The following is a 25934-nucleotide window of genomic DNA, read 5'->3' as shown; positions in this document are numbered from 1 at the left end:
TTTTGTCTGAATTCATTTATTCAGAGATCCAACACAGTCATTCAGAACCGTGGAAAGCAATGCACAGGAAGGCTGAAGAATACAGTGAATTGTTATATTCCACTTATAAATATTTTTAAAGAAGCAAATGTAAATTTTAAAGGCTGAATCAGGCACTAATTACATATACAGACAACTAAGTATCTATCTAAATTAATTTTCTTACTGCTTGATTTCTAGGCTGAAAGGATTATGAGAACCTATCTATTTCAATTACATGGCAGCAAACACAAAAGCATTTACACATTGTTTGACTTGTGTAGTGCTCTGTAAACATTTACTCTACGCTAGCCCGACATCCTCCCAGTCCAACATCCTCCCAGTCCAACATCCTCCCAGGCCGGTACAGGCACAAGGCAGCCTCACTGCAGTGAGACAGGGCCCATAGTACCTACTGCTAATGAAGGGAAAACCGATTATCCATGTTACACAGAACAGAAATCCTTTCTTAATGTCTAGAGATTAATGCTACTGTTGGTCATCTTAGGATTTGCTAGCTTTGCCTCGAATTAGCCTCTCAAGTCTCTGCTTTAGTTTCACTTCACTTTTAAATGAAAGAACTGCACTAAATTTTATTTAAGGACCTACTGAAGCCTAGTGTTTTATAGTTTTTTCCTGCCTTGTCAAAATTTTACCACCTTTTGAGTTTCAAAATTAACTTTTAACTTTAAATTAACTTTCAAAGTTTTAACTTTTTTAACCTATAATTGTTCTGTTAAAGCAATGCCTAAATCCTTCAGAGTTCAGAGTTCCTAATCTATCTCCATTACCCTACACTTGTTGCATGGGTTTACAGTGACCACAAAACAAGAGCCATGTAGTTGGGAAAAGTCATTAGTCTACCCAAGGAAGACCAGGATCTCATCGAAGAGTCAACCTATTAATGCCCACTATCAGCAAGCTGAGCTGCTCTGCAGGCTGTGCCTACACTTCCACCACACTGCTGTCTGCAGAGCAAGCACACTACCGACATAGGTGCCTTGCCTTCCTACCAAGGGACAGTCATGATGGACCTACGGGACTTGCAATTTGCCAGAACTGCACCTAGGGGACCTGTTTTTTAGTGTTAGTAAAACCATATTAGGTTCTGGGCAGGTTTCCATAAGGCAGTATTTCAAAAGGCAGCCATACATGTACTTTTATGCTTTCTGAGAGAGTCTGTGTCTAACAAATTTAAAGCCCAGTGTCAAGCAGTTCTTTGTTTACTGTGAATTCACTTGATTCATGTGTGCTTCACAGTTGGCATGCGCAGAGCAGAGGCTACGCACACACCGCCCACTTCTCCTGCTCACCAGCACTCATCAGTCACACGACGCTCTACCTGACACACGGCACACGAGTAATGCACCTGGCAAGAGAACAATGAGTACAACGGCAGCAAGCAGCAAACCTAATCATGCCGGAACAACACTGGAGAAGTTACACGGGAAGCACACACACACACGCACACACAACTGTACAAAAGTTGGTAATACTGCTGATTTCCAATGGGTGATGACGAGCAGAACCTCCAGGCCAGAAGCCTCAGTCAAAGTCACGATTTGTGAGAACGAGTGGCGCCACCAGTGTCCACACGTAGAGCACGATGCCGATCCAGCTGGAGGAGATCTTCACCCACACGGCGGTCCACTGGCTCTTCATCTCCCGTGAGGGCTCGTACCTGAGGGTCAGGGAGAACACGAGGGAAAGACAGCAGGGAGGGGCGATCAGTATGAGAATCAGCATAGCTCGGTGCCAGCAGCACCCGACAGAGCCTGGCCACTGCCCCCCACTGCACATGGATGCAGCTGCGGGGGCCAAGGCAAAATTCAGCCAGGTCCTTTACCGCAGTGCAAAGCATAGGATCCAACTGGTTCTTTCATACAAGACCTGGGCATTCTGCACAGAAATGGAACGTGACCTCTGGATGGATGAGGCTGTCTTATCTGTGAACTCCCCAACCCAAGTAACTGTTAATCACCAACCCATTTCCTTTGCCTTCTGAGAATTAAAAGACTGCCTAGGAAATACAGCAGACTTTTATGTTAAACGTTTTTGATCTAAAACTTACACTTTATGCTGGGTATGCTGGTGCATGACTATAACCCCAGCACTTGGGAGGCGGAGGCAGATCATTGAGAGTTCAAGACCAGCCTGGGCTACAAAGTGAGTTTCAAGGCCAGCCTGAACTGCACAGTGAGACCCTGACTCAAAAAGACAAAAAAAAAGTCTTACCTTCTAATATCTGATAACCAATGCTCTGAATTACTATCTGGATTCTTCTAAGCTTATTAGCATGATCTAGTGAAAAAAATCTAATAAACTGTATTCTTTTCAATAATAATCATCAAAGTTGTTCTCAAGGTAAACAGCAAAGATAATTTTCCTCTTTTGTTAGTATTGAAAGTAATTTCACATACCATTCAAAGGCATCATGCACTTAGAATTATTTAAAATCATACTACCGAAACATACACTTCAATCTGAATCTTAAACAGAACTGTTCTATAATCATTCAGACAGAACCAGTTTTAAAAAAGGAAATTATAAACTGCTTTCTCTTCCCAGAAAAAAATAACATCCATTATTAGATCAATTATCAACATGCACTTCTATAAAGAAATATTGGTTTTATAGTTTTCTGTTAATCTCTTCAACATTCAGAACTGCTCCAATGTTTGTGTTGCTGGTAATGCAAGAAGTCTGCATTTCTCCCCCTGGTCTCACCATTCACGTAGGTAAGCTAGAAACAGCACAGTCCTTCGGCCTGGAAGCACAGCACAGCACAGCAAAGCACAGCAGGGTTACAACAGAACCGCAAAACCCCATCGGAACCCTCCTGCGCAGAGCTGCCTTGCAGTGCGAGTACCTGTACCAGTTGGTCAGGGTCATCATGATGTACAGTGAAGCCAGGAAGAGCATGAAGTGGAAGAAGGAGTAGCTGTACGTGACACCATCCCGCTCGTTATCCACAGCTCGGTGAGCGCTGTCGCCGTCCTCCAGTGACCCCTCACTGCGGGCTCCACTGTCCTCTATCAGTGTTGACTCGTCACTTGTGAGAGTCAGCTTATTAACCTGACTGTTGTTAGAGGTGCGGATGCTGCACAAGAAGCAGAAACACAGAACTATATGGATGAAAAAGCATTCCTGAATCAGCACCTGGCTCCCCACTTAGCATTTTTGTGCAGTTTATATTACCTTGAATAAAACACACACAACAGGAAGAGGATGAGTCCTATGACCCCTTGGGCATGCCACCACTGGACAGGCTGCCCCTCCTTTGGGCTGGAGCTCGTGGTGTTGAAGCCAATGATGCTCAGAAGACTTGGGTTACAATTTGTTTCTGTGAAATAAATTTAAAAGTCAACTTACGATGTTAGGGTAACAAAAAATTTTATATTATAGAACACAGAGTTCTCTTTAACTCGTACCACTAGAAATTCAAAAGTTTTTCAGAAAAAGGCATAAGTACAAAAACAAAATACTTAAGAACAATTTTAAGTTTTATGCTGCAAATATGGAAGTGTCAGAAAAGCTCAATCGTTTAACTTTCAGCTATCTATAAGAACAGAGATGCATGAAATCTGTCAATCAAAAGAACAGAATTCAGGTGACCTCTCTGAATTACTAAAATTATAAAAAAGTCAAAAATAAAATGACGCTTGTTGTAAACTATAATGCACTGGCTTTCTAGCACATACTGTGAGATCACAACACAGACCTCACAAAGTTTATCAGTTTGTCTAAGTGCACTGTTACAACCTGAACATTTATACATCAAACCAACAGCAAATGCTTTGTGAAAATGACCACGAAGGCCTAACAACTATTGATGTTTATGTGATCTTCACTCTTTTGCAAGAATTAAAGGAGGACTGATAAAGTACTGACAAAATGTCATGAATATTCTTCCCACAAAGGCAGATCTGTCAATCTCCACCTAATAAAAAATTAGAAAACTAAAAAGGTTAATTTTTAAAGTAAATTACTAATAAAAGAACACTGTATTTTTTCCTTTAAAAATACAGATTTCTCTTTCCTCAAATAACACATTGTGCCGATTTCTGTTCCCATAGAATGCAATGTAACTGACCTATCCTGCGATTCAAATATTCCATTGCAAGGTAGTCAGACAAAAAAGGTAACTTACTATGAAAAATTACAATATAATACAATCAAAATGATTTTTAGATTTTATGTCTTCCTATGCATAAAACTTAAAAGCACTGAAAGGTATAGGTAGGTATATTTCTTCTAATTTTTATATTATTTTAAATAAACTGCTTAGAATTTTGTTAACAGTATTTCCACACCCTGTTCTTCTAGAAATCTGACTTTTGGGTGGCTTCGTGCCCCCAAATGACTCTCTGAATAAAAGGAAACACAGAGGGCTTAGAACACACCTGGCTCATTGGTCATCGCAGACCATGTCAGGTACATCGTATAGACTGTGATTACTGAAGACTGTAACAAACCAGATCTCGGCTGTGACTCCTACAAGCAAAACAGGAAGCAACACAAATCAATACAGCAGCACTGCTGACGAGGTGTGAGAGCTGAGCAGGCGACGCCATGCGTACCTGGATCCGTGGCAGTATGGACATCACAGAGGCCCCGACGCAGAGCAGCATGTTGACGGTGATGAAGGCCTTATTTTCTGAGCAACCGGCTGGGTGAGTGTAGTAGACAAAGAACAAGACGATGGCGACCAGAGATAGCAGGTAATTCAGAGCTGTGGCCGACAACAAGGCTGCGAAAAGAACGTGACGAGACCTTATTACAAATACTAGGGATGAGGCATGTGGCTTTATTAAAAGAAAAATCTGTCACTGTAGCTAAACATAATTTAAGCAATAGCATTAGGTAGGCCACAAAAGCAGGGGAAAATTAATTTTGAATTCTTTCACTGAAGAATGTTACACAGAGCTCACTACTGTATGTTTGCAAGGCAGGAAGTCAGGAACATGCTACATGATTTTTATCAGCAGGGATATTTATCTTATAGTTAACAAATCACATTCATATATATTAGGTATTACTTTAAAAATAAAACAGGACAGGATTATTACTTGAGGTTTTTAAAAAAAAATTTGGGGGGGGGGGTACCAGGATAGAACTCTTGACCACATGCTAAATCCCCGGCCGCCCTTACTTGAGGTTTTTAAAGAACCATAATCATTGAGTGGTAAATAACAGACAGGATATTGAGAATGTTTCTCCTCACCAAATGCAATGTTACAAAAATATGCACTATGCAAGGGTCACTTCATTATTTACTAAGAAAACCTGAGTCTTCTATGTAAACTTCAACATATGTAACCTGCTGAATCTTTGTGCTAACGTGTGTGGTATGGGAGGATTTCTGTACATTGCCTTATTGATGGGATCCCCCAACTATTTATTGAATGCCTACACTGTATTTCAGGCCTGGGAATACAGCATAGAATAAAAGACAGAAACCTCATATTAGACCTTTTCCTATAAATGAGGCTATATAAATAATTTCCAAATGACTAAAGATTATTTCTTTGAGCACCAAACTTACCAGTCATCACAAGCTAATTTTGAGTGTCAGGCTGAAGATTCAATCAATTTGGCATCTCTTGTTTCAATTATTATGTTACTGTTAGCTGAAATCCAGATTATTTTATACAAAAATACAAATTTATAGTTACTTTTGAAGAAAAAAAAATCAAACGATAATGAGTTCAGCTGCCCTGAGCAATAAGGATCACACTCTCCGTTTTGGAGTCCTCACGTCTGCACAAGGGCTGGCAGCACTAGCACCTCCGCCCCTGCTCTCTCTCCTGTTGTCCACTCAGTCCCAGCCACATCTGAACTTCAATCCAGGTTTCTAAGTAGAACACAGGGCACACACTCACCAGTGTAAACAAGTAAATGTTAAGTACACCACCACAGGTGTTCCTGATATACTAGACAGGATTTACAATGGCTTCTAAGCTCTATACTGTGCCTTCTCTTTCTATGTTAACTGTGACATTGTATACTTATTTCTAGCAGTCTTTTCCCCAGTTTCCCTAAGACACTGTGCTATTAAATGCACAAGGTTCCAGAACAGGCTTTGAAATATTTAAGTTAGCTACTCGAGTTCTTTTAGACTCTCTTCTAGTTTGGGGTATATTCCCAGGTAACTGTCCAAAGAGCTTTACCAAGCTGTGGATAAGTAAGACAAACAGGTTACCACGTCAAACTGAAAACCTCTTGGAGGAAATCAAACCCTGAAAACCCCACAGGATGTGCACGATACTGAAGTGCTCTGCGCCATCGGCTCACCTGCATACCAGCATCTCGAGTTCCCTTCCTCCATCTTTTCCACCCACGACTCATTCCAGGAATGGGCAAAGTCAATAAGCAGGACCAGCTGAATGAGGATGAAGCAGAAGGCACCAGCCATGCCCACGTAGAACCACACTGAGGGCACATGGGAGAGCGCTCGTTACTTTTATTACTCACCTTTCACACAAATTGTCAGTAAACAAAAAGGGAAATAACATTTTACATAAATGTCTCGATTTCTAACCAGGGACAAAAGAAAACACAAACAAAACAAAATAAACAGTTACAACTCCAGGTAAAGCACTCAGTTTCTTTTAAAAAACGTAACACACAATTGTTTCTCACCTGTTGTAAATGTTCCTTCTGGAATGAAGAATGCCCCCACAATAATTGCAATTGCTGCAGCAAATTTAAAGAACCAAAACCTAAAACAAATGCAATTTCTATTAATAAACATTCATTTGCCAAATAATTCTATATATGAAAATTTTCAAGAGCACCTTGAAGAATGGCTACACTTTCTGCAACTATTCTTTCTTAGGGTCCCCTCAAAATCAGAAGATAGTTTTGAGAAAGCTGTTATTTATCACTAATGCAAGTGAGAATACTGGTTCCACTTCACAGGTTTATTTTATCTAGTATGTAAAAGTTTAAAATGCACTGTGTAAGGAACAGTTTTACTAATACATGACAAATGCCTCCATCCAAAACAGAATTTTAAACAATCAAATACTAAAACAATAAAAATAAATCTGTCACATCACAATTCCGCATCAATACTAATATCTCCTTTGTTTTTCTTCCTATGTTTGGCAGCACATGCTACCAGATGAGCAACAGCAGATATATACAAAAAATACAATTCTAACATTTCAAGTACGGATGTGGTGCTCTATATTAAACAACTGCACACTAATATTTCCTTCTTGGCTGTCCAGAACAATCACTTAGAAAATCAATACAAGGTTCAGAATTGTTCCCCAACTCTGTACTATTTTATGTCCAAAAAACTCAGAGTTCCATGGATGAGGCCAGTCCAACAAAACTAAAAGACAGGAAGGGCTCCACTTGTCCAAGAAGTCACAGGTGCGCAGAGCCATTTTTAAGAACCAAACACTGTAAATCAGAGGTCATCCCATCAATGATCCAAAGCTATCAGTGACATTCTTAAGTCTGATGTTCCCAAGTTGAAACAGAATTTTCTTACCTTTTCCATGAATAAACTTGTGCAAATAAATTCTGTTTATTTTGCTTTACAGCTTCTAAGCTAGATTCAGAGCTGCTTAGAAGACACAGGTGGATTCTGAGGCTTACTGCAACACTTACCCATTGTGCACGGCAGCTCTGGGGTCGCTGCTGCTCTTCACCTTGATCATGAGCAGAGACAGGAGGAGGTAGAACATGGCCAAGCCAAAGCACAAGCGATACACAGCTTTGTAGCCCACCAGAATACTACAGGGAACAACTCCTTTCTCATTCTCACAGAATCCAGGGATCTGGGAAACAAAGCAAGCTTGTGATCCTATTTTTGTCACTAAAAGGCAAATTATGTAAATAATTTTAGGCAAGAGCCTGAAAAACTGAAGTTTGCCTAATAGTTTACAATGAATATATAATCAAAATAAACTATACTTTAATGAGATAAAAGAAAGTAGTTAAAACTCTCATGTGAGCAAACTTGAATTCTGAAGTGGAGGCTTCTTTGGAGTTGCAGATTTATTGTGTATCTTTAAAACTTACATTCAGATGTGATACACTGAATTGCATATACGAGGGATAAACATCAGTGTGAGCCTAAAGAACCACAAAGTAACTGGTGTGTCTAGGAACTAAAGAGATTAGCATACTATTTGCAAAGGCAATGCCACTTCAAGTTTGCACTCACTCTACACATGAAAGGATCTGACTCAACAGTAAGTAAACCAGCAGTTTTATATTTTAATTTAGAATCTCAAAAAAGACAAATGACCACTTTAGAAGTCAACTCTAAGGGGCTGGGGCTGAGAGTTTGCCTAATATGCACAAGGCCCTGGGTTGTGATCAGTGTAAAAAGGAATTTTTAATTGAAACAGTAGGAGTATTGTTTAGAACCACAGATATTTATGCTGATCTGTGAAAACAAGTACTTTCTTCCCACTCTCCCAGCCCAATACAACTGAAAAACACCTGCTTTTTCAGTACCCTAGGTGTGCACAAGCTGTCAGTGCAAAGACTGCTTATAGCCTTCTCCTTCCTTAACACACACACAGTCCTGTCAGCATGGAAATTATTTCTTAAAGGTAAATGCTCAAAGAATTTTAAAGTATTACAGTAAAAGACACATATTGCCACCAACTCCCCTCCAAATACCACACAAAACTGATAGTTTCAGAGAAATTCTGAAGCAGGTCTGGAAGCCGTCTTTCTTGAGGGACTTCAGATGGGATTGTCGTGGCTGCCCCAAGTCCCTAAATGCATTCTGAACACTTACGGAAATTCCTACCAAATGAAAAAATTGTGATGTATCATAATCCACTTTTACCACTGAATCTGACACCGTGTGACTTCTGACTCCTTTCCAAAGCCAAAATGACCATGAAAGATCAAAGTTTAAAGCAGTTCAGGACACTGAGGCCACCGCCACAGTACAATCAAGGACACTTACAAGACAACTGCTTCAAAAAGTGGCCACAACAGTGGAGCAGGTTTGTTTCAAGCAAAGGGAAGAGAGTTGTGTGTGTGTGTATGTAAATATATTTTTACCTTCTTTCTTTTCTCCTTTCCCCCATTCCAGTTTCTCTTTCCTTTTCAGCAGTTTCTTTCCCTTTCACTTTTGCAATATCTATTGTACACTCTGGATCTTATTTACTCTTTCAGTTTCTCACACTAGGGACATAATATAATGTTCACACGAGTCTGATTTATTTCACTTGTGAGTATGGTCTCAAGTTGCATCCATTTATCTCTAAAAGCCTTGAGTTTATCCTTATTTATAGCAGAGCAATACTCTATTGCATAAAGATACATCTTTTTTTATCCATTCTGCAGCTGATGGGCACCTGGGTTATTTCCAAGATTTATCTATTATAAATTGTGCTGCTATAATCATGAGCGCACATATATCACTGTGGTACCAAGTTTTTAATTCTGCTGGGAAGATACCGAGAAGGAGAACAACTGGATGGAATAGAACCTCTAGTCCTAGTTTTTTGAGGAATTTCCACACTGATTTCCACAGTGGTTGTACCAGTCTACACTCCCACCAACAGTGGAGAAGGGTTCCTTTCTCCCACAGCCCACCGAGCATTTGTTACTGGTTGATTTCTTGATGACAGTCATTCTTTCTAGAAGAATGAGATGGAATCTCACTGTTGTTTTAATTTGCATTTCTCAAATGACCAATGATTTTGAACTTTTTTTCAGAGATTTGCCATTTGTATATCTTAATCTGAGAAGTGTGCATTCACCTCCGATACTCACTTCTGGATTAGGTCTTTGAATTGTTGGGGCCTGATTTTAATTCTTTGTGCTGTCTGAGGGACAGTTGGCCAAAATTTTTTCCCCATTCTCTAGGTTGTCTTTTCACTCTGTTGGTGATTTCATTTGATACACAAAAACTTTTTAAGATAAAAGCCCAGTTTCTGATTCTTTGACTTGCCGTGCAGTTTGGTTTTTTGTTCACATATTCACTACCTACTATATCTTCAAGCTTTCCACCTACTTTCTCTTCCAGTGGATTGTTTGTTTTAAAATTTAGGTCTTTGATACATTTTAACTTTAGTGCACGGTGATAGACATGGGTCTAGTTTTAGTTGTTGGCATGCGGAGAATCAGTTTTTCCAGCACCATTAAACAAACAGGCTATCTTTCTTCCAATGAACAAGTCTGGCCCCTTCATCAATGATAAGGTAGATAGAGTGTGTGTAGTTGTGTCTGCATTTCCTAATCTGTTTCACTGATCCTCAAGTGTTTTGTTTTTTTGCCACTACCACACTGATTTTTATCACAGTAGCTTAGTCACAGATTGTGATGCTTCTTGCGCTGCCTTTTTTGCCAAGGATTTTGTGCTCTTCTAGATCTCTTCAGTTTTCAAATTTTAGGAATGTTTTGTCTAATTCTATGAGGTATGCTAGTGGGTATTTCAATTTAGATCGCTTAAATCTGTATTATAATTTTGGAAGTATGGCTATTTTCACTGCTGGTTCTTCCCATCCATGAGCAACGGTTATTGATATCTCCTTCAATTTCCTTTTCAGAATACTGTTAATTTTCAATATACAGATATTTCTTTTGTTAAAACTCCTAAGTATTTCATTTTGGGGGATACTATTGTGAAGGAATTTTTTACCTAATTTCTCTCTCAATGAGTTTGTATACAAGAATACCATAGCTTTTTGAGTGCTGAGTTTGTATCCAATTATGATGCTGAATTTGCTTATTAACTCTAGTCTTGTGGTAGAGTTTTTGGGGTCTTCTATGTAGATTAACATGTCATCTGCAAATAACAATTTAATTTCTTCATTTCCTATCCTTATTTGTCTTAATTGCTCTAGCTAATGTTTGCAGACCTATATTGAATAGGAAAGGAGACAGAGGACATCTTGTCTTGTTCTTGATTTTAGCATGAAAGCTTTCAGTTTTTGTCCTACTACTATGATGCTGGCTGTTGGTTCATCAGAGGAGGTAAAGACCATCTATTCTAGTTTTCTCAAGGTTTTTTTTTTTTAATCATGAATGAATGTTGGATTTTATCAAAAGCTTTTTCTGCATCTACAGAGATGATGATGTGACTTTTGTTTTTGGTTGTTGATATGGTGTACTATATTTACTTAGAATTCCACTTGATTATGGCATATAATCTTGATGATTTGCTGAATTCTGTTTGCTTGTATTTTATTGAGTATTTCTGCATCTCTGTTCAGTAGAGATATGGCTTGTAGTTCCTTTTTGGTTCAGTGTTTCTCTGCTTTGAGTTATTAAGAGTAATACTTGCCCCCAGGAATACATTTGGGAGAATTACTTCTCTTTAAATTTCATTAAACAGTTTGAGGAGTACTGGTGTTAAACCTCCTAAATTTCTTACAGAATTCAGTAGTGAATCCATCAAGACCTCGGCAAAGTTTTTAATTACAATTTCAATTTCATTAACTGATATTGGGTTATTCATAATTTTTAATGTTTTTGATTCAGTTTTGGTGATATGTCTCTCAAGGAATTTGTCCTTTTCCTGTGTTTTCTAGCCTACGTGTGTAAAGATTTTTGAAGTAGGTATTGAGGATCTTCTGAATTTCCACAGACTCTGTACTAATTTCACCCTTTTCATCCCTCACTGTATAAATTTGAGTTTTTTCTATTTCTTGATAAGGTTGGCTAGGGGTTTATCTATTATTTATTCATTTAAAGAACCAACTCTGATTCATTAATTCTTTACTGTTATCTAATCAAATGCATTAATTTCCTTGCTGATCTTTATAATTTCTTCCCACCTATGAGTTTTAGGCTTGACTTGCTCTTTTTTTTAGAAGCTTAAGGTACAGCATTAGGTTATTTATGCTCATTCTATATTTCCTGATGTGAGAATTCACTGCTATAAATTTCCCTTAGGACTACTTTCATTACATCCCACAGATTTTATATGTATTTGCATTTTCATTTGACTGTAGATACTGTTTAATTTTTTCTTTAATTTCACCTGTGACTCACTGGTTGTTCAGGAGGGTGTTACTTAATTTTCTTGTGTCTATGGAGTTTCTGCAGTTTCTTTTGCCATTGATTTTCCAATTTCATTGTACTATGGTCAGATAACGTGCATAGGATAATTTCAATTCCTCTGCATTTACTTAAACATGTTCTATGGGCTGGACTACGGTCTATTTTAGAAAATGTCCCATGTGCAGCTAAGAATGTGTGTTCTCATGTTGTTGAGTATAACACTCTTTAAATGTCTAATAAGTACATTTGTTCACATGCCTGATTCAGTTCTGTTATTTCTTTGCTGACCTTTTATCTAGTTATCTCTTTGTAAGAATGGAGTATCAAGGTCCCTGTTAAACTGTGTTATTGCTTATGTATAGTTGAGTGTTCCCATATTTGCTGCATATATATTTATGATCTCTTCCTCTTGAATTTCCTCCCTGACCTTATCTTTTTGAATTATTTTTGGTTTGAAGTTCACATTGTCTGCAAAAAGAATAGCTACCACTGCTTTTTTCTGGGTTCCTGTTGAAGTATTGTTTTCATCCTTTGATTCTCTGTCTGAGTTTTTTAGTTAAATGTATTTCTTGCACACAGTATACTGTTGAATCTTCTTGCCTGATCCACTATAAATCTGTTTCTTTTGAATGGTCAGTTAGGGCTGTTTACATTGATGGTTATAACTGATTAGGTACTGACTTACCTTTGTCATGTTGTTTTCCTGTTTTTGGTTCCCTTCTTTCCCTCTTTGTTTAATTGCTTGCCCTGCCTGGTGGTTTCTAGTGTCGGTCTTGAAATTGTGGTCATTTTTATCTCTATCTAGAATATCTTTTGACACTCTTTCTAAGATTGGTTTGGTAGTCATTAATTTCATCAGTTCTTGTTTGTCATGGAAGTATCTTATTTCTCCATTAACTCTGAAAGATAATTTTGCAGGTAGATCAATCTGGGTTGGAAGTTGTTTTCTTTCAGCATTTGAAATACTTCGCTCCAGCTCTTTCTGAGTTGAGGGGTTTGTGTTGAGAAGCTGGCCATGATTCTAATGTGCTTTCCTTTATAAGTGATGTTTCTTTTCTCTGACAGCTTTTTTTTTTTTGGATGAACCTCATGACCTTCGTGCTTGCCAGGAGGGGCTTATGCTGCTGAATTAAATCCCTGGTGGCTGACAAGTTTTCTTGTTTTTGTGCTGAATTTCTGGGATCTTGATTATTATGTGTTCATGTGTAGATTTATTTTGGTTATGGCTGTTTGGAGTTCTATATGCCTCAGTTATCTGTAAGTCAGATTGTTCCCCTGTCTGGGAAATTTTCTGCTATTACTTTTACTAATAGTTTTTTTAAGTCATTTATATTGACTCCTGCCTTTTCATTGACATGCATCAGTTTTATACCGTTTTTCTTTGCATCATCTTGGAGCTGTTGTTATTTCATGTTCCCTTGTTATTTTTAAGAGATCTTTCATTTTATGATTGCTAGCCATGATCCTGCCTTCAAGGTCTGAAAGACTATCTTCAGTTTCTTTCAAGCCTTTTTGCCAACTTTTAAAGGAAGTTTCAATTTCCTGAATATTTCTTTGAATCTATTTCATGCATTCTATTTCTTTTCTGAACTGTTCATTGAAGGTTTCCATAATTTTCCTACACTCCTTTATGTTTTTTAGCTGTCTTCTCTAGCTATGCTAAGAATTCCTCAATTAACATCATTTCTTTCTTTACCTGACAGATTTCTGATCTAATTTCTTCTATAGGATCATGTATTTGTTTCTTTTCTTGTTATCTTTTCAGAAATTCCACGTGCGTGCCTTCCAATTTATTCTATGTCTATGTTCCTTGTACTTGTTTTGGAACAGTTAGATTATCTGAAATTGCATTTTGCTTTCTCATCTTGTCATTTTCACCTCTTGGTTTATATTTTAGTCTTTTCAATCTCGCTAGTCTCACCTGGGTATCATGTGCATCTTAGTCAGGGTCCTGCTGTAGGGCTGGCATTCACCCAGTTGCCAGATCCCACAGTGTAGGGGAGGAGCCAGTCACCTGAATTCCTCTTGTGAGGCCAGCTGGTGAGTCCTGGATTCTTCCTGGGAAGATTAGACTAGGAGTACTGCTGTGACCCCAATCACTGGTTCATATTATTATTGCTACTCTAGACTTTCCCAGGCCTTTAGACCCACCTCTGTATGATATACACCCCAGCCAGGGCCCTACTGTATCACTGTGGTTCGTACAGGCTCTCTGTGGTCCTCCAGATAGAGAGGGTTCACCGGTGTTCTTTGCACAGCCACCCAAGGTCCTTCCAGGTGGACCTCTGGATGGACGGAGGGCTCACTCACATTTTGGCAATTACTGAAGTCCTCTAGGTGGATAAAGGGTTCACTTGTGCCCTTGTCGGCCCACCGAGGTACCCCAGATTTGGAGGACTCACTGGCACCATCACTGGCCACCAAGGTGCTCCAGGTTGAGGGAAGGCTCACCTGTGCTCTTGCTGGCCCACAAAAGTCCACTGAGCAGGGGGAGGATTCACCCTTGTTCTCACTGTTCTGTCAAGGTTCTCTAGATGGAGGAAGGGCTTGCCTGCACTCTCACAGGCCCACTGAGGTCTTCTTTGTTGGAGGAGAGCACACCTGCACTCTCACCAATCCAGAGAGGGCACATCCATGATCTCACCTGCCCACGAAGGTCCTCTGAGGTGGGAGAAGGCTCACCCACTTTCACCAGCCTGCTGAGGTCCTCCTGGAAATTCTTCCTGAACTCTGTTCTTTATCACTGCCCCTATAGAAATTCTCCTTTCACTACTATCTTAAGCAGCTTTTGGCAAAGTGCTAGTTCTGCTCTCTATGAACAGCTTCCTTCAGCATGGGATGCCACTGTTCAAGCTTCCATCTATATCCCTGTGAACTTGACTGACTTGAGAGGAAAAACACCTATAAGATCAATTAAGAATCTTTCTGGGTGAGTAAGAGAAGTACAATATTGGGAACTGTACCTGGTCCCTGTCCTCCTGCTCTTGGGTTCCTCCCCTACTCTCCACCTCCAGCATGCCATGAGTTCGGCACTTTTCCTCTAACACACCCTTCCACCATGATGTGTCTGCCTTGAAGCCAGTTTAAACTACAAGCCAACGTAAGAAAGGCTTTCCTCCTTTAAGTGGTATATGGCTGCTATCTTTTCCCAGCAACTGAAAGCTACAATCCCTATTTTCTACTCTCTGCTGGATACATACATCATCATGGACTACCTGTGTATATATGTACCAAAACTTCCTGTTGAAATCCTAACCATCATGGAATAGTAGAATGAGATGGGACCTCTAAGCAGGTAGATAGATCATATGGATAGCATCTACTTGAACAGTGCCCTTATCAGATGAGACAGGAGACAGATGCTTCTTTCTAGGAAGTGAGAATATAAGACATCTATCACTGGAACTCAGCCATGCTGGCACTGTGACCTCAGACTTCCAGCCCTCAGAATCATGAGAAATACATTTATACTATTTAAGCTACATAGTCTATGGTATTTCTGTCACAGCAGCCTGAGCTAGGACATATATACACATTTTTGAATGGAGTACCCCAACTCAGTATCAGAAACTGAATTTATTATGTATTTTCCCATCTCTTTCCACAACCTAATTTCCTGAAAACAATTAAAACAAAACAAAATATAAATATACATTTTTTTTCTAGGTAACAGCAATACTTCCCTTCTAGTTTTCTAGGTTCTGAATCTAGTTGTAAAATATGACTCCATCAATATTTAAAAGACAGTCAAAGTTAATTTTTAAAAAACTATAAAATCTAACTCAGGTTTTCTAACAACCTCCTTAATTGTTTGATCTCTATCCTTTGTTAATACCAGATTAACTTCCTAAAGCACAGATACTCTGCTCAAAAATCTATAATCACTATGCTTAATTTTCAGTACCTACACTCAAATGTTTTACTTATTTTCCCAATGTCCTTTCAAGGAGAAAAAAGTCCCTCTTTTCCAGGACACTGAGATTCTGTCCCCTGTTTAAAATTATTTCTTTCCTCGTGTCACTACACCATCACTACATGTAACAAGCTACCTAGTAGTCTATGTTTCCTAAATGAATAAGAGCTAAATTGGGATTGCATAATATCTTTACTCTCACTGTAATACTCCAAAAAAAAAAAATCAATCTTCTACATATATTACAGTGTCAGTTAATAAAGAAAAAACGATTAACCTTATTCAGCTGTTCTTCCATTCCTGGTATCAACATGACACAAGCAACACATACTCCAATGAACAAGAAGAGTGCGTAGATCAACCTGGTGACTGTGGAGTTGTTCCCACTGGGGCAGCATCGGCACAGCAGACAGGGAGCACTGCCACACAGACATGGGATCTGGGAAAGAATGGGATTCCAATCAGTATATCATCAGATGATACAACAGAGACTTGTTCAAGAAATGGAAAAAAAGGCAAACTAAATTACCAAGGTGTCAATACAGAGTCTCATACATACTACCTACAAACTACAGAATACTTAGTACTTATGGGAAAAGATTAAGCGAAGTCAAAAAAGCACTTCTCTGTAGTAAGCAATACATAAACAACACAGGGAGAGAAACCACCAGTAGCAACCAAAGTTTAGCTAAGAAATGGAAAATTCACAATAGCACAACTGCTAAGCTCATCTCCATCCCCACCTTTTAGCCTGTAGATATAATAATAAAAGTACACACAATTTTGAGAATTCTCAATCCCAGGAAAGGTACAAATAGTGAACTAGCAATCTTTTTTCCTCTGCTACTTTAGTTGTGGTGAAAACAATGACAATGACAACTGCAGTCAGGTAAAAAGGGTAAGTGAAAACCTGGGGCTAGTGTCCTCTGATTAACTCTATAGGAGGGGATGGGGCATGCTCCTGTCCAGGAGAGGTGAACACTGGGACAGGGAGTTAACAGTAAGTATCTCAGAAAGCCAAAGTCTACATATGTCCTTCCCTAAGAGGTGAACAACTTTAACACACTGCCATACTCCAGGAAGCTGGAGGGGCCAAGAGTGGCTGTTCCAATCCCAGAACTATAGCATGAAGGGAAAGCCTTGGATTCTAGAAGTATTATGGAAGACAGACACCATATCACAGATAAAAAGTTAGAACAAAACCACATTACATTAAGCTTCAGTAAGACAGAAATAAATGTCATAATATCTATGCATAACACTTCAGCAAAAATAAAAAACACTCCCTTAAGACAAAAGAAAAAAAAGAAAAGACATTTAAAATGAAAATAACTCAGTAACAAAAAGAAATTTCCTACCAGGGCTTTAAGCAACAGAAAAATAACAAAAAGTGAGCAAAAGAAAACAGAGATTTCAAAAATGACAGCTGAAAATTACTAACAGTGAGTAAGAGTTGCTTAGTATAATTACCTAAAATGAAGTGGCAGTGACCACACTTACCTTCTGCTTTAACCACTGAGAAAAATAAATGAAGCTGGTTCTTCTAACTAAGCAATTCAGTCAGTTACTTCTGAGAGAGGTTAGGGTGAGTCTCAAGGGCCTGTCCTCCTGCCTGGGGAGCACACAATGGCAGGTAGAGTTCAGAAGTTCACTTGACATCACAGAGCTGGGACTTGGGAAATGAAGCAATGTAGAGTTTCTAGGGCAGAATCTTGGAGAGAGCTACCCAGATAGCAAATGTAGCTAAGCACGTATCAGCCCATACATTTGAAAAAAATTACTCAAGGGGACCTTCTTCCTAGCTAGTATCTGGGATTCTACCACCCAGAATAGAAAACTTGTAACATATGGAGCACTGCATAGTGAAATAGCACTGTAGGAAAGTAGTCATAAGATTAAAGATCTCCTTTCACTTTTAAAAAAGCCTAAACATGAACATCAAAATGTATCAGATTTTCATCAAGTAACTCAATTATGTCCAAGAGCAGGGTCCAAGTATATCTCTTCAATTATGTAAGTATATCTACCCCTCAGCAGATTAAAATTTGCACCTGATACCTAACAAAACATTGGTAGGCATGAGAAGCAGGAAAATACAATCCACAGCAAGAATTACTGAGCTCAAACCAACCTGAACTCAACTGAGCTCAAACAAGGGTTCATTTCCAAGTCTTGTAATCTTAACCGACTTCACATGCTTAGAGGAAAACATGAGACAGTACGCCAAGGAAATAGAAAGATAAAAGAAGCATCTCCAACTTTAACAGACAAAAAAAACCTCAATCCCTGTGCCACCAATGAGATAGAATAGAATAAATCTGAAGACACAGCAATAGAAATGATATAAAATTTAAAAAAAATAACCCAAGTATCAGAGTACTGTTAAGCAGATTAATTTAAGGACAAAAACAAAGACTCCTTCTGAGGAAGTAATTGTCAAAAATACTCCCATTTCACTGCTCCCAAATGCAGTGAAAACAACTAAGGTCACAGATCAAAATTCAACAAAGCCGTAGAAAACATAATTGGTCACTATCCAAGAGGCATTAAGGTGGATTAAAAAACACCCTGACCATCTTTTTTCTATTGAAAATATGGACTTTAGCATAACAGTAGCTGGCTGTGTGTCTCAGCAGCTGGGGGAACACAGGATGCAATCTGTGTGTCCACCCACTTGGTATGGTGCACCCAAAATACGTGCACATGTGTTGAAGTATAAATGGGTTTTACCCAGGTTATGCGCCATAAGTACATTTTGATGTATTTATAATTTTATTGTATTTTGTCTTTTTTTTTTTTCTTACAGAATTAGCCCAATTCAGTACACTGTCAAATAAAAACCCTCTTTTACAACTTGGGAGAAGGACGAAAGTAAGGCACCATGCGATTCAGCTACCGATGACTTCGATCAAAGCAAGATACAACAGAATGAAGAGTCTGATTCAGATGAGGACAAAAGCAGTATTGTAAATAAATATTTGACTAGTCAATATATTACAAAGTGATCATGTATATCTAAAGAACCCAAAATTAGAACCAAGTGAAAAGATGTTAAATTCTTTGACATGGGTGAAGCCCACTGGACAGAATGCTAACACTACAATTCAATGTTGGAAACTGTAATGAATGATGTCACAAGATGTTTTGAAATACAAGTAAAATTCAAGTAAAATATTCTCTATACATCAATAGTAGTATTCAAAAATGCATTTATCGGGGCTGGAGATTTAGCTGAGCGGCATAAGCGCCTGCCTTGTAAGCAGGCAGTCGTGAGTTCGATCCCCGCTACCAATAAAAAGGAAAAAGACCAAAAAAAAAAAAAAAATGCATTTATCATGACATCTCACACTCTGAGTTAAAAGACTTTCATTCTAATTGTGTTAATCAGAATCTAAAGGGTTTATGAAAAAGTGATGGATGTGGCAATGAATGACACTCAACAAATTTGAAATTTCAAAACTGCCTAGTCTCAGTGACAAAAAGACCCTCAACAAAAAAAGGGGAAAACCCAACAACTTGACTGCTATTTGCTCATTTTTTGAAGGCTTTGTTTTGAACTTTCAAGCAATTTATACATCATCTGAATATATGACAATTCACAAACAACTTGCATCATTTCACAGTCACTAAAGGTTTTGGTGATCTATGCCAAATACGCCTTGCAAGTACAGCATAAAAATACATGTCCTGGTAGATGTGAAGACATCTTATACCTGCAATTTGGAAATTTATCTTGAAACTCAGGTAGGCCTTTATTTGCACAGTGCTATACCATATAGCTTTGTAAACATACTTTTTGCACCTATTTCAAAAAATAAATGTCACTTTCAACAATTGGTTCACAAGCTAGGTATTAATGTTACATTGCTTTAAAAAAAAAAAAAAAAAACACTTGGCTAGTACAGGAATTATTTATAAGAACACAGTAGAGACCTGAAAAAATGTTCCAAGTTCGCAACAGAGAAATCTATCGCTACCCTTTGATACTGCCAGTATTATATGTGCTGCACACCTATAATCCCAGCACTTAGGAGGGTGAAGCAGGAAGATCCTGTGTGTTCAAGGTCAGCCTGGCCTACATAAAGAGTTCCAAGCTAGCCTGGACTATACAACGTTGAAAAAAAAGTTAATATTGATACTGTCACTGTTATACCATGATGATAAGGTAAATAGTAAAGCTGGGTGTGGTGGTAGACACCTGTAATGAGTGGGGTCTGTATGTTGAAGGTCACAGGTCAGCTAGTGCTGGACTACTCCATGAGACCCCATCTCAAAACCAAATTACAAAAAAAAAAAATACTGAATCTTAAATACATATCAAGCCAGAAATGCTCACAATTTACAACAAAATGAAAGGCAGAGCAGATAATGTTAATGAGTTATACAACAACTGCGATGTCACTTGAAACAGAAAGTAATGGCCGATGGTTGTGCTCCACTGGATCCTAAACATGTCAGGCACAGTTTCATAGTTTACAAAGACAGTAACAAGCACAGAACATCATGGAGAAGTTTTCTTAGAGAATTGGGACTGGAATTGATAAAGGGTCTATTACAACATAGGAAGAATAATATGTATCTGCCTAAAGAACTGTGCAAAAGAATTCCAGAGTAGACTGGTGAACAGACAGGAGAAACATCACAAGAACCTCTTGAGAAAACAGAACACAAGATGTCACATGTGTCCTACCAGACCAGAAAACAAAACCCTAGGGTAGGTGTCATGTGTGTCCTACTAGACAGGAAAACAAAATCCTAGGGTTAGGGTTAGGCTATCCGTGTAAAAAAGACTTGTGTACTGTTCTTGTGTGAAAACTGCCTTAGGTATGATAATTCAAGTAAAGATTATTTTTGTAGTAGTTTCATTTTTATTGTCATTGTAGTTCACATAGAAATTTTCTAGATTTAGTAAGGCAACAGTTGATGTGGAAAATGTTTACTCTTTAAACATTCATTACGTATCTTATACCTCGTGGTAAGTGCACACTGTACGTGGGCATAAAAAAACAAAAATCATTGTGACTAGTGAGGCTGAGTCTATGAAAAAAACAAGACTGGTTCAACTTACAAAAATGAGTCAATGAAATTCACTTATTAATAGACTAAAGAAAACTCACTACAGTCATCTCATATGTGAAGAAAAAAAAAATCACTCAACAAATCTTAGGACCTACTTATGATAAAAACTCAGTAAACAAAATACCTTCAACTCAATTTTAAAGGGCATTTACAAAATAGCTTTAGCTCATATTTATACTTCATAGTTCAAATCTAACCTTTTTAAGAATAAATGCTTTCTTCATAAAATGTTCATTGCAAACGTATCTGCTCTTGTGGCTTGAATTCAACTTCACAAGGTCTTGGACAATACAATATGGCAAGAAAAAGAAAAGACATCAGAACAGAAGATATAAAAATTGCCCTATCCACACTAACTACAATTACTACTAACAAAATAGCAAAAATACCACTACAATTAACACACAAACATAGGGTCACAGGATGCAAGCTCAACACTGCAATATGTCAGTCACAGGTAGAAAATGAAATTAATAATACTTGAGTATTACTAATAAAATGTGTGTAAAATTCCAAATGATAAAAGCTACAAAATACTACAGAAATCTCACACCTAATAAATAGCAACAAGTATTAGGTGGGAAGACTCAATATTTTAAGATGCCAAATCTTTCCAAACTGATCTATAATTTCAAACACATCCAAATCATAATTCCAGCAGTTTTACAGAAAGAAACTATCTGCTTTAAAAAATTTATAAGGCAAAGAAACGGAATAGCCCAAACTGTTTTTAAAAATGTATAAAGTTACACAGTTCATGCTACCTGGTTATAACATTACAGCTACAGTAATCAGAACAGAGTGCTATAGGCAAAAGGACAGAACTGGTTATAACATAAAAACAAAATCAATAAAAAAGAAAAACTGATAAACACTGCATCATAAAAATGATGACACTAACCAAGCACGGTGCCACATGTTTGTAATCCCAGCACTCTGGGAGGCTGAGGCAATAAAATCGAAAGTTCAAGGCCACCCTGCACTACCCAGTGAATTTTAGGCCAGCCTGGAATATGATGAGACGCTGTCATAAAACAAAACAATAACAACAACAACATAAACAACAACAACAACAAAAAGCAGCAAACAGGAAATGAAAAGGTAAGAATTTTAAGGCTTGATTTAAGAAAATATTTGGAAATCAGGTATCAAACTCATTTCTATCCAAAATACAAAAAAAAAAAAAAAAAACTCGTAACTCAGTAAGAACACAAAATAAATCAATTAAAAAACAGGCTAAGCTTTATTTTAAACAGGTACTTTAGCCAGACATTGTGGTACACAACTGTAATCATAACACTCTGGAGGCTGACGCAGGAAGATCATGGAGTTAAGAGGCCAGCCTGCGGTACATATCGAGGTTCAAAAATTACATACATACATACATAACACACACACACACACACACACACACGTGCGCGCACGCGCAGGCACACACATACTTTACCAGAAAAGACACATGCAGGGGCAAAGTGAAAAAAAACTGCTCAGCAAAATAAACAATAAAAATTAGCTATTAGGAAAATTAAGATCATGAAATTAAGATCATGAAATTAAGGACATGAAATATACATACTAGAATGGCTAAAATTAAAAAATAACAATAAACAAAAAACAGTAATATCAACCACTGACAACACAGAGCAACTAGAGCTCAATATTTTGCTGATAGAAATGAAAAAAATGGCACAGCTAATTTTAAAAATCAGTCTAACTTCTAACTCAAACACAACCTAACATACAATAATGTGCCAATGCCACCAACCTCAGCTATAAGAATTTAAGAGTCACTTAAAAATCCTTTAGATGGGAATCTAGACATGTTCCTCAAGCAATAGGTGGACAGATAATCTGCAGAACAACCACATAAAGGAATGCTGCTCAATGACAAGTTAAACTAACACATGCAGGAATGCAAGTGAATAGCCAATGAATTATGTTAAATAAAAGACTCTAGACTCATAAATAACTACATGTGCTATGTAAAGATGATACCCAAAGGCCAGAAAGTGCGCCTAGATGAGGCAGTGGAACTTCCCAGGGTGACAACTGTTCTACAGTGGCCACATGTCTTACATGGATTTGTCAAAACTCTCAGACGAATGTTTTATATGTAAATTATAGTTTCTCTAAAAAGTGACAAAAATGGCTGGGTGTGGTGGCGCATGCTTGTAATCCTCCCAGCATTTGGAAGGCTGAAGCAGGAAGATTGCCATGAGTTTGAGGCCATCCTGGGATACATACTGAGTTCAATGCTGTGAATTACCCAGCAAGACCCTGTGTCTTAACACACACAGACACAGAAACTAACATGCAAAGAAAATAAACACAATATAACATGAAAATATGAGATGCCCTTAAAAACAGACATCCACAGATAAATGCACAGATAAAAGGATGCACACAGGACCTGCAGATTTAGTTCAGCTGCATAAGCACCTGCCTTGCAAGCAGGCAGTCGTGAGTTCGGTCCCTGGTACCGATAAAAAGGAAAAAGACACACACAAAAAAATCAGCATGTTGATTAATGTATGTATAATAAATGCGGGAAGTCAGACAAGCAACTGTTCAGAAACTGGAATTTAGAAATCACAACTTCGAGAAAAATACATTTGAATCCAAATACCTCGCGATAAGCTACGATGCCTTTCATATTAACTGCATCGCCACTATTGTCTTTTGGAGGAAACGACTACTCTGCAAAGTGAGGTTAACTGTGGCAACCTGAATAAGAAATGACGCTGCACTGAAAATGCTTCCACCCCTCCAGCTCCGTGTCTAATAAAATTCCAGAGCACACCCACACCGCTGATAGCCCGGACGACACCCGCGTGCTTCCTGTCAAAAATCTACTGAACCACATTTGCAAGGCCTTCCCGTGCGAGTGGATCCTTCCTGGGGAAGCACAGCGACCCCAAAGCCATCAGGCCCACACACCCGGGCAGAGCTAGGACGCGCAGCATCCCTGGCCACTCTGCAGGCGGAACAAAGAGGCCGGGCCCGCGTTGCCGCAGTCCGCGGGGACGAAAATAGGGGCGGCCCTGCAGGGAAACCGGCCGGAAGCTCTGTCAGACATCGGCGGACACAAAGGAAACCACCAGAAAGGGCCCGCAGAGGGCGAGCGGCGAGTGGGCTCTCCGCAGCGCTCCGACCGCGCCTTCCCCGCCCCCACACGCCTCTCGACCCTGACGGAGCTGAAGCTAGCTGGGCGACGGGAAATACCCGGACCCCGGCGGTCCCTGCCGGGCGAAGGCCTCGCTCCCCACCGGCCACACCCAGCTTGCTCGGGTCACCTTCCTCCGCCCCGCATACCCACACTGAGGCCGAACACGGCCCCCTTACCCAGCTCGCCACGGAGCAGAGCCCCAGCACGCTCCCCATCGCGACAGCGTCCGCAGGGAGAGCGCCGACAAAATGGAGACAGCGTCTCTCTCGCTTGCAGGGATTATTTACTACCTGCGAGCCACTTCCGGCGCAGAGCCCGTCCCGCCCTCCCCCGTGCGTCACTTCCGCCGTGGGGTCGGTGGGTTGGGCTGGAGCCGGGAGACCAATATGCGTATTCTGTGGGTCGGACCGCGCCCAAGTCCGCTATGCAGGGCGGTTCCCCTTAGATAAAGGCTGCTATCCGCAGTACTCGGGTGATCCTAGTTTCCAGAACTGAAGGGATGTGGGAAGCATCCATTTTTATTTAACTCCAGTGAATTTGAACAGTGGTAGGACCGCACTGCGGTGGTGCTGGCGGATGTTTGCAGGCTCCTCTTCCTGCCTTTGCAGCCCTGCGGTCCTCCTGGGTCGCTGCGGTGCCACCTCCTCCTCCTCCTCTCTCCCTTCCGACCTCCTTCTCCTCGCTCCACTTCCTAACTCCTCCTCTTTCGCATTTCCCCACCTGCTCTTCTTACCCATTTTACTACTTTCTCCCTTTTTTTCTTTTCTTCAAACTGGTTCTGCTCTCCTGGGTCCTTTATTTTTCATAAGTATTTTAGAATCGTTGCCCAATTTGAGTGATAGTAACTCTAATAAGGTTGTTCTTATGTTAGAATGTCATAATTTTTGTTTCTTTGTGGCTTGGATTTCTCAGCAAGAATTTTATTTTTATTTTAGTTGGATGATATTTTATTATGTAAAAGTATATTTTACAAGGCAACTTAGTATTCTTGAACTAACTGTCAGAATTGTCTGGTCATTATGGGAAGCTGCAAGGAACTTTTGTTTTTCCAGTGGTTTACAATCAATTGTAGGAAGCATATTAAATAATACATTGTAAAAGTTGGAAATGAAAATTACAAACCTGATATTTTTAACTCTAGTGAACTTTTAAATACTATGTTAATTATAATATCAAGCGCTTAAAATGTGTAAGGTACCAAAGATTTATATGTAACTTTAGAGTCCTAAAGAAATTTTTTCTGGTATTTATCAGCGCTGAATACAATTTTTTAAAAATCTCTCCAGAATAGAACAGGCAGCCGTGGTGTACATAAAGCTTTTTATGTTCATTTAATCTATTCAATATGCTTTGGAATTAAATTTGTTTAAACTATTACATAAATAACAATTCGGAACTCAACAATGTATAAGTTATGGAGACTTTTATTAATTAAAAAATGATAGACAACAATTTCATTTTTCTCCTTACCAGCTATCAGAAATATTAATGATGTATTTTGTAGATATGAACCAAAAACAACTCCAAGAATGTTTTTTTGTGTATACCAGCTCTTAAATGGAAGCACAGTTTCTCCAAGTTACTTCTTATAGCACAAGAAAAATGTATAATTCCAAAATTCAAATTAGTAAAGGTAAATAAAGTAGGAGTTTTTAAAAAGCTATTTTAAAGCTGAGCATGATGGTGTAGGTCTGTGATCCCAGCACTGTGGGGGCTGAGGCAGGAGATTGCTGCCAGTTCCAAGCCAGCCTGAACTGCATAGTAAAACCC

General features: G+C 38.9%; 1 protein-coding gene, 1 long non-coding RNA gene and 1 pseudogene across 2 annotated transcripts; 1 reads left to right on the top strand and 2 right to left on the bottom strand.

Moving 5' to 3' along the window:
* Serinc1 (serine incorporator 1) lies at positions 1-24504 on the bottom strand. Its single transcript, XM_003479407.5, has 10 exons — positions 24341-24504; positions 16197-16358; positions 7642-7811; positions 6661-6740; positions 6313-6450; positions 4599-4768; positions 4422-4512; positions 3217-3361; positions 2888-3118; positions 1-1699 (listed from the first exon to the last, which is right to left on the bottom strand). Exons 1-10 carry the CDS (start codon positions 24377-24379, stop codon positions 1564-1566), a joined length of 1362 nt encoding a protein of 453 aa, XP_003479455.1. The 5' UTR covers positions 24380-24504; the 3' UTR covers positions 1-1563.
* On the bottom strand, positions 17372-24333 carry LOC111754426 (uncharacterized). Its single transcript, XR_010042745.1, has 2 exons — positions 23625-24333; positions 17372-21278 (listed from the first exon to the last, which is right to left on the bottom strand). It is a non-coding gene; the product is annotated as an uncharacterized LOC111754426 (long non-coding RNA).
* The window catches only part of LOC100730877 (protein SGT1 homolog), a 16204-nt pseudogene continuing 14682 nt past the window's right edge, over positions 24413-25934 (top strand).

This window comes from Cavia porcellus, unplaced genomic scaffold (assembly GCF_034190915.1).
Source record: "Cavia porcellus strain 051 isolate PalLab524CR breed Dunkin Hartley unplaced genomic scaffold, mCavPor4.1 scaffold_24, whole genome shotgun sequence".
Classification (NCBI taxonomy): Eukaryota; Metazoa; Chordata; class Mammalia; order Rodentia; family Caviidae; genus Cavia; species Cavia porcellus.
Note: the sequence above shows the minus strand (reverse complement) of the source record. Positions and strands in the feature narration are given on the sequence as shown.